General features: G+C 27.6%; 1 protein-coding gene across 1 annotated transcript; it reads left to right on the top strand.

The window, feature by feature from the left end:
* The first annotated feature begins 336 nt into the window (after nt 1-336).
* On the top strand, nt 337-5,300 carry LOC117173395 (cytochrome c oxidase subunit 5B, mitochondrial-like). Its single transcript, XM_033361938.1, has 3 exons — nt 337-466; nt 622-695; nt 5,027-5,300. Exons 1-3 carry the CDS (start codon nt 388-390, stop codon nt 5,237-5,239), a joined length of 366 nt encoding a protein of 121 aa, XP_033217829.1. The 5' UTR covers nt 337-387; the 3' UTR covers nt 5,240-5,300.
* The last annotated feature ends 4,738 nt before the right edge of the window (nt 5,301-10,038 follow it).

Here is a 10,038-nt window from a genome sequence, read left to right as displayed (position 1 = left end):
TTTTGAGATAGAACAGGAAATTCGTGAGAAGATTTATGATTCTGATTTGGAATGGAGAATTTGAAAAAGAACTACAATTTTGAAATGAAAAAAGAAATTTTCCAAAATAATTATAATTCCGACTTGTGAGTGATAATTCCCTAGAAGAATTATAATTCTAATTTAGAGCGGGAGATGTTCAAAAAGAATAATAATTTTGATTTGGAATGAAGTCTAGGTTTCCCCTGATCTGCAGCCAACCTAAAATAACATAGATGTGAAGTTAGCAACAAACTGAAATAAAAATATTTTTTTGTTTTGTTTTTAAGAGTAAAACTTCATTAAGTAAATAGATGCTAGTAAGGTGTAGTTGATTAAAGAGATTTTCGGACTTGAATATCGTAAAAAATGGTATCAATTTGCAGTCGACTTATTTTTCTGAATTTGCGACACTTCTCGTCAACTGCAGTACGATATGATAGAAGCAGTAAGTATCAATTATCTTAAGTCAATTATATATAGATTTCAAATTAGAGTCCTTTTTAATTACATAACCTGAATTAAAAATTTCTAAATATAAAAAAAATATATTTGACTTTGGTCGAATGTATAAAAGTATTTTATTACAAACTTTGTTTGCAGGGTTCCCAGATCCATTGGAACTTGCTACTGGTCTCGAGAAGAAGGAGTTGCTTGCTAGACTTGCTGGAAATGATGTGAGTTTAAACTAAACAGAATTTGTTTTTAATAAAAATTTCGAAGCTATATTCATTTTTTAAGTTCAATTCTCTTCATAGTTATGCAAATATAATTTCTCTATGATTATGTTTAAAAAATCAGAAATATTTTCAAAGATATCAGATATTTCATGTTAAAATTAAACAAAAGTTAATTATTAAACAAATAGTTTTCTTCTTAGGCAAAAAGCCTACTTTTTACCAGTTTTATTTTTAGCAAGAAAAAAAGCAATGTCTTTTAAACGAGAAGAAATTTTCTACAAAACGGTGTATTTTCGATTAAAAATCATTTTTTAATGAAGAAGGAAACAAAATTTCATTCAAATTATAACGTGAGGATATGTCGAAAAAGTATTTGATTTCACTCGAACTATCCCTAAAATTATGAATACTGTTTCATCATTTTTTAAAATTGCCCTTACATTTTCCATTTTTTTAAATAATTTTCGAAATCTTTTGAAATGTTTAAATTGTTGTAATTTTCCAGAAAAATTAATTTTTCTAAATAAACAGGCAATAAGCATTTTTTTAGGGTTTTAAAGAAAATTTGGTTATTATTGTGCATCTTTTTGAATTTTCAAAAACCTTGCAAATTGTATTTCGAAATCCTGAAGAACCTAAATTTCTCAGAATTTTAGGAAATCATTTGAAGTGCTTTGAAATATTTTTCAAATTTTCCATTCTTAATTTTGTTTAAAAGTAGTTTAGATTTTCCTAGGAATCAAAAGGGTGACGAATGTTTAACAAAATAATACGATTTGTTACCGGAAAATAAGAATTTTCAAGTAAAAAGTTCATTTTCAACCAAATACATGAATTTTTTTACCAAGAAAATTAATTTCTAAATAAGAAATATAAATTTTAAAATAGAATTATGATTTATTTATTTATTATTTAGAATTATGAATCTTAAACCAACAAAAAATGACTTTTTAACAAAATAGTTTAATCCTTAACCAAAAAGCTGAATTTTACAAAAAAAAGGAACGAATTCTCAATAAAAAATGTAATAGCTGATTTTTCAATCCAAAAATATTATTATCCTATATCAAAAACTGTTGATAATATATTTTTTTCAATTTCCTTAAAATAGTGAAATCCTCAAACCAAACCAGATTTGCCTAATTTTTTAAGAAAAAAAACTTTTTGGGCCCAAAAAGAAACACATTTTATGCAAATTGTAATTCGTAGACAAAAATAATTTTTAATACAGAATAAAAATTTCAAATAATTTTTCTTTTTAAGTTTCTTGTTTATTTGCTTTAAGGTTACATAAAATATAATTTTTTTAGATTCCTAAAGAAAATTCAAAAAGATTTTTGTAGATTTCACATATATCGAAAAATTATCTATAAACATTTCTAAGAATTTTGTTTCATGTTATAAAATAATTTAAATTTTTCCTAAAGTTTTGAAAATATTTTGCTAGATTTTAAAACTTTCCTTAAAATCTTCCTGCTTAGTTTTTGAAATTTTTGAAAATGCTCTGAAATCTTTTGCAATATTTTCTTAAAATTAATTTTTAATAATAAAAAATCAATTTCAAGTTTCCTTGGAATATTAAAAAATTTTTGCTTGTAAAATCTTTTAAAATCCTCAAAAAGCTTGAAAATCTTTAATAATCTACATTTTGTTTACAATGTTTTAAAATAATCTCAAATTTCTTATTATTTTTTAATATTCTCAAAATTTCTAAAATTTTGAAATACTTTTTTAAATAATTAAAAGTTTTCCTAGAATTTTTTTTAAATCCTGCTAAAATAAAATTTTTTTTTTTTAACCTTCCAGAATCTTTTTTAACATATTTCAAAATCTTTAAAGCTAAAAATCAATCTTTTAAAATAAAAGGTGAATTATTATAAACTGCCAAATTAATAAATTTCTAAGAATACTAATTTGCTTCAAAAAAATTAATTTTTTTCTATGAATTATTTTCAAGTGTACTATTAAATGTTATTTTTGCGAATATTTGAAAACTCACAATTTAGCACTTTAAACTTTGATTTCGAAATCGAGATCTGCCAAATTAAAAGAAAATTTGCCTTAAATCTTCCAGATTTTTTTTTGACAATTTTTGAAATATTTTAGAATTTTTAAAAATATGAAAATTTTCGGGATTTCCAAGACAATCTGTATATTATCTTCAAACCTTACAAAATTATAAAAATTTTCGAGTTTTTCAAAAATTTACGTTTTGTTTTAAGTTTTTGGAAACTTGTATTACTTGTGAAATATTTGAACAACGTTTAGAAATTTTTTAAAGTGGTTTGAATTATTTTTAGAAATTTAAAGAAATTCAAAAAAATTTCCTTTAATTCTTCAATATTCTTTTCTGCTACTTTAGGAAATCATTTGAAATGCTTTGAAACCTTTTTTAATATTCTCCATAAAATTAAAAATCATTATAAATTTTGTGACAAATCTTAAGAAAAGTTTCTTAGTTTTTAAAAGCAATTCAAAATTATTAAAAAGCTTATCAATATTTTTCTATATCTTCAAAAATCTACATTTTGTTTAATGTAAGGTTATTTTTGAATTGTTTATAATTTTTTTAATACATCTTGAATTTATTAGAATTAAAAAAAATGTTTAATCCGGCAAAATTTAAAAAAATTAAGAATTACTTATGTTTACCAGGAAACTTAAGATTGTTTTTTGTGATCTTAAAGCTTTTGAAAATAATTAAAAAATAGCAACATTTTATATAAAAACCTTCAAAAGTCAACATTATCAACATTTTGTTTTTTGAACTTTATTTCTAATCTTTTTAATGTCTCTTAAAACGATTCGAGTTTTTCCTTAAATTCTGCAAAATTATAAAAATTGTTAGCAACTCTTCTTAATTCTTGTTTGATTATTTGTTAAATATTTTGTAACATTTTGAAATCTTTTGAAATATTCTTTTAAAATAAATTTTGTGGAATAAAAGCATTCAAAGATGAAAAATGTTGCTTTAAAATCTTTTACATTCGTTTCCGGAATTTAAGAAAACCATTTAAATCCTTTTAATTCATTTTAATCTTATCTTTAAATTAATTTTTCAAACTAAAACATAATAAATAAATAATAATAATTCAAAATTTACCTGGAATCTTAAAAAAATGTTGCATAATCCTATAGTCTTAAAAGTCCTCGAAAAAATAAAAAATTTTATTTGAAGATCTTCAAAAATCGACATTTTATTATAAGTTTTACGAAATCTTTTTGAATTTTAAATTTAGGTTGAATTATTTTTAAACTTCCAAATATTTTTTAAAATGACATGAATTTTTCTAAAAGCTTTGAAGAAAATTCTGTAGAATTAAACAAAATTTTCGGAAAATCTTCAATAATTTTTTCTGAAATTTTGTAAACTTGTAAAATTAAAAAGTTTGCTTTAAAATCTTCAACATTTCTTTGAGACATTTTAGGATTTCATTAAAAAACATTTCAAAATATATTTTTATTCAAAGAATAAAGAAACTTTAATTTTTCACTGGAATCTCAAGACATTTTTTTCAATTTAAAATCCTCAACAAGCTTTACATTTTTATTTCAAAATCTTCAAAAATCTACATTTTATTTTCGGTTTTTAAAATGTTTTCAAATTTTTAATTTCGTTTGAAATTTTTTTTAAACTTCTAAATGTTTGTTAATATGATTTGAATTTTTCGTGAAACTTTGAAGAAATTATGCAAAATTTAAAAAAAAAATTTTAATTTTCAAGAATGTTTTCAAAAATGTTGTAATCGTACAAAATTGAAAAAGCTTGCTTTAAAATTTTCTATATTTTCTTTAGAAATTTTAGTAAATCATTAAAAATCTTTTGAAATCTTTTCTTTAAATAATTAAAAATATACATTTTGAAATTTCTATAATTTAATCTTTCTCATTTATTTGAATGTGTGAAAAATTATATAAATTATAGTGCGGTAGCAAAATGTATAAAGAGTTTTACTAACGAAATGAAAAAAATTTGCAATTAATACAAAAATTACAAATTTTTTTATCAGAACAATCGACGAATTTCAGCCGGAGCGACCCAAGTATGACCGCCTTGTGCGTTTTTTCCGCACGTGTCCCGGCTGCCCTTTATTATCAAAGAATCATTTATAATTTGAATTTTCTCTTTTAGAAATATATTTTTAGAATTAAAATTCCTTATTTGGAAATTGCTATTTGCAAAGTTCCAAAAAATGTTAAAAGAAAGAAACTGAAAAAAATCATTTTTTCTATTAAAATAATGAGAAGCATTGTGCAAATTATTTAATTTAAAATTGTCACAGGCTTAATTTTTTTTTAATTTTAATAAAGTTTTTTTTTTATTTCAGGATCCTTACATGTGTCGTCCAATAGCTAAACGAGAATCCAGTCGAGAAAATCCAATCATCGTTGAAAGTGCCTTCGACAGTCGATTAGTCGGGTGCATATGTCATGAAGATCAAACTTATATTTGTTATTTCCACGTCCTCGAAGGAGAGCCATCGCGCTGTGAATGTGGTTTTTGGTTTAAGTTGTGTAGAAAAACTCCCATTACAGGTTGACATTGATTATATTGATCAATTGTTTAAAAAATTCCTGAATTAAATTTATAGTGATTTAAAATCAAGGATTTTACATGAATTTTTTAAATTAAATAATAGTGAGGGGCCACCCATAAATTACGTTACTAATTTAAAGAGGGGAAGGGCGTCACACAAAAAACTAAAAATGTTAACAGGCGGACATGGGTTCAGTGGAAATAGCCAGTTTGGCGAGGGGAGTGGAAAATTGCAGAAAACCTCCTCAGTTCAGCCGATTTTGCAAAAATCAAGTTTGATTATCTTTGACTAAATTTAATTCATATCATTGGTTAAAAATTTAAGTTTTAGAACATTCATTTTCTTTGTTGAAAATATCATGTTTTGGGATAAGCGTTGAACTGTTTTGCTGAAAATCAATTTCTGCTCTTAATATCAATCATTTTAGTAGAAAATTCACCCCTTTGGTTAAAATTTGAACTATTTTGTTGAAAAATTGTTCCTTTTTTTGAGAATTAATTTTTGTAGCTGAATATGTAAATATTCTATTTTTTGTACAAAGTTGATATTTTTAATTAAGATTTTATCATTTTTGTTTAAATATTAAACTGTTTGGCTGAGAGTTCAAATATGTTGTTGAAGATGCGTCTTGTTTGCGGAAAAAATATTTTCTTGATTAAAAAATCATTCATTTTTGCTGAAAATGCAACTCTTTGTTTAAAAATTAATCTGTTATGTTTGTTAAGGATTCAATTATTTTGTTAAAAATTCGTCTACTTAATTTTTGTAAAAAAATTCTCATCTCATTGACATTTGTTATGAAGAATTACAAAAACTTAACTAAATATACGTCACTAAAAAAATAGTTTGCAAAGATTTTTTTTCTTGTCGGGTTTAAAAATAATTTAAAAAATTGGTTTTAAAATTGGTGACCAAACTTTTGCTACTACATTGGTATTGTTTTATCATTATTTGTACTTCGTTAAAATAAAAATAATGTAGTAAGAATACTGCAAGATTGATCAATATTTATTAACAAAATAACAAAATAAAACTATTTTTGGTTAAATTCTTAGCATTGTATTGTCGAATCAAAATTAATATTCTTTGTATAAAAATTCTACTATTTGGTCGAAGAATTAATTATTATTTTGAAAATGGAACTCTTTTGTTGAAATTAATTTTTTTTTGTACAAAAACTTTTTTGTTGCAAATTTTTAGTTTTTGTTTAGTTTCTCTTCTAGTAAAAAATGAATCTTCTTTGTTAGAAATTCATTTAACAACACACTCAATGTGTATATAAAATCTAAGCTTGGTATCAAAAGTTATACCGAGATCTGATATGCTGAAGACTCTTACAATAGGCTTTTCATCTATTAAATATTCAAATATAAGGAGCTGTAATTTCCTGCAGAATTACACCACCTTACATTTATTTATATTCAGTTGGAGATCTAATTTCTTAAACCAACTGATGAACTCTTCAAGATCTTTTTGCAGTTCTACGCAGTCTATAAAATTTCTTCGAGTTTCTGTTGTTACCCATGTCATTCAGATAAATATTTGACAATGTAGGTTCTAACCTAAGCTTGAGCCCTGAGGCTCTTCCGTTTAGCAGACGATCGTTTCGTATATTATACTATGCATTTGTTGTCAAATACTAAACGCCGTTTGGTTCCGTTTAGTAAATGCCACTACATAGAACAGTACAACCTCTGACTATCGGGATAGTCGGAACTACTAAACAGAAAAATCATGTAGTACCATCTACTACCGCTTGGGTCGAATACTAATCGACTCCATCTTGATTTTCCTTCATCTGTGATCTGTACATCACGCCGCACACTGAGAGTTAAATATATTCTTAGTGTTTTAGAATTAAAAAAATCATTAGTGAACAAAAAGGCCCGACTAACCCTTGACCAACCACCGACCAGGCCCCGACTGAAATTTTGACAACAAAAAGCCCAACTAGTTCCTGATTAGTCCCCGACTGGGTACTTTGTCAAAATTAATAACCCGACTAGTCCCCGATTAGTGCCCGACTTGTAATAGGGCCCAATAGGGTTATTTCCACACGGGGTGCAGTGGAACCTACTAAACAGGATTAGTGCGTATTACGAATCGTTCAGTAGAGGCTACTTAACGCTATCTAGTAGGGCTGACTAAACGGACGTTTAGTCGATTTCACTAAATATCTAGTCAATCCATATTTTACTAAACGGTGCAGTAGCTATGACTAATGACTTAGTAGTGTACACTAAAAACTTCTCTCAGTGCGGGAAGGTTTAACTGATTGAACCTATCTACTAAAATCGCATGTTTGTATTCGTCAAAGGCTTTGGACATATCTAGATAGATAACGTCCAATTGAAATCCCTCCGCCAAGGCTTCCGCCGCCATTTGGGTCATTATTAATAAATTAGTGGTAGTAGATCAATCTCGTGTGAATGCGTGCTGGTTTCGAAAGACTTGGAGAAGTTGTTTATTATTTAAATAGGCCTGTAATTTTTTACATTCGCAGAATCACCAGTTTTAAGCACAGGGCATACTCTAGCGTCTTTCCACTCCTGCGAATACGCTCCTACATCTAGCGCCTTATTAAATATGTATAAAATAGGATTAGTTAATGTATTTGCGCAATTTTTTATCAGAAAACTAGGTGTGAGGTCCGTAACAGATGTGTATTTATTTGGCAGACAGTTTAAAGCTAATCTTACGTCAACTTTATCCATCTTCAAATTGTACCCTAGACGTCCCTTAATATTATCTGTTTGATTAGGCAAATTTGTGTCTGATATTGGGTTGTATACACTATTGAGATAGGAAGCTAGAGCATTAACAATACTATCTGGCTTATCTAATTTTATACCATTATCGTACATTATTCCAGGGAACCTCGATGCATTCTTTAGATTCCCCAGGTAATTCCAAAATTGTGCTGGATCTTTTTTTAAAGCTTTTTCCGAGTTATGAGTAAAGAGTGGGTAATCACGGTTAATAAAACTTTTTACATCTAATCGTAAGAAGTTAAAGTTGTTCTGTAAGTTATAATGTCCAGGTATAATCCTTAGTTTATCCCTGTACTTTTCTTTTAATTTTATTCCGACAATTACCTCATTGGATTACCATTTTGGATATTTACCTGGGCCACCTATTGTTGTGAATTTCGGTACAATTTCTGCAATTACGATATTTTATAAGCTATATAAATACTGAGTGACTCGTGCAAGGTCTCAATTGAATAGAAATCACTCCAGTCAATGCAATTTATCTTATTAAATAAAACGCTCTTGTTTACTTTAAAGTAATTGTATCTAGTTGTATTGATATTGTTGAATATAAAGTTTGTTTGATATTGTTTTGCTTTGTTACAAGTTACAATTATGCTCAGAGCTGGATGGCATGCATCTTCAGCCACCATTGGCTCAGCTGCCCATATCTCTATTTTGTCAATAATTAGTGAATATTAGATCCAGGCATTGCCCGTTTCAGTTCAGAATATGGTTACTTTGCTTTAGATCAAACATAAGTAAAAAGGGTGAGATCAGATCTGTTTTTGTGTCTCTTAAAGAACCCACAGAGGCACCTAAAAAATGGCTAACGTTAAAATCACCAGTAATGATGAGTGTCTTGTTATATAGCTGATTTTCTTCCTCTAATGCTTCAAAAAAGTTTTCAAATTCAACTATTTTTACATTAGGAGGTACGCCTCCTATCATATTCACCCTATCCTGCCTATGACATACGAACTGATTGTTATGGAAAAGTTCATTTGAATTTCTATTAGGTCTTAACCAAGTTTCAGAAAGTGAAAAGATATCATAAGTATATAAATCACAGAATAATCTAACTTTTACAATCTTTGTATTTAAACCTCTAGTTTTTTGATAGTATACCTTAAGTGTACTACACTGTACCTTGTAGATAATTTTGTTTATTTTTGAAATTTCTCCTGTAGACTTTCGGGGTGTGCTTCGACTGATGTCCTCATCTTCGTCTGAATCTTCGTGTGGGATCTGATCTTATCTGCACTCCCAGTGTCGCGCTTTCTAGTTAATAGGATCGTTTCTGAATTGCGAAGTTCTTCAGGTATTTGACTGCGATTTCCTCTGATGGTAGACGAATCCCAATAGGTCTTGGTCTTTGTGAATTCTGTGAAATTTTACCCACTCTATAGCATTTCAAATTATCCAATGTTCTGTTTTCATTGTGGATGCTATTTAATATTTTTAACACAGCTACTTTTTGCTTTTTGGGTTCGCCTCAAACACTGCTATTTTCAGAAAGGGTATTCACTATAGGCTGCGATATTCCAATAATAATGATATTCTTTTTCCTCCAGTTTCTATCATGCATTTCTGATAATGTTTGAGATGTGAGTGACGTACCTTCTACTTTTGCTGTACCTTGGCATACTTCTGCTGACTGCTGCTGTACTTCTCTCAACTCATTAGTCGCTGATTCAATAGCCTCAAGTGTATCCATAATTTGCTTTTCATCCTCTCCGAACAAATCTGTTTCTGTTTCTACTTTATTTATATAGCTGTTTTGATTCGACATTGCTGCCTTTACTGAGTCATCTATTTGAATCTTTATCGTTTCCTTAATGTTTTCATTATGCTTTTCAAGACAGTCATCCACTTTTTTCAAGATTACCTCGTCCCAATTCTCCTTTGACAATGGCGTTGGTGATTTGGAGCGGGAGCCACAGCATTTTGAATATACTCCGTGTGGCAAACTTTTACTCTTGTAAGCACATCCTGGATGGTAAAAGGTACACATCTTATGCATGCAGAGATTTCGTTGACTATTTTATTACT

This window comes from Belonocnema kinseyi, chromosome 1 (assembly GCF_010883055.1).
Source record: "Belonocnema kinseyi isolate 2016_QV_RU_SX_M_011 chromosome 1, B_treatae_v1, whole genome shotgun sequence".
In the NCBI taxonomy this organism is placed as follows: Eukaryota; Metazoa; Arthropoda; class Insecta; order Hymenoptera; family Cynipidae; genus Belonocnema; species Belonocnema kinseyi.
Note: the sequence above shows the minus strand (reverse complement) of the source record. Positions and strands in the feature narration are given on the sequence as shown.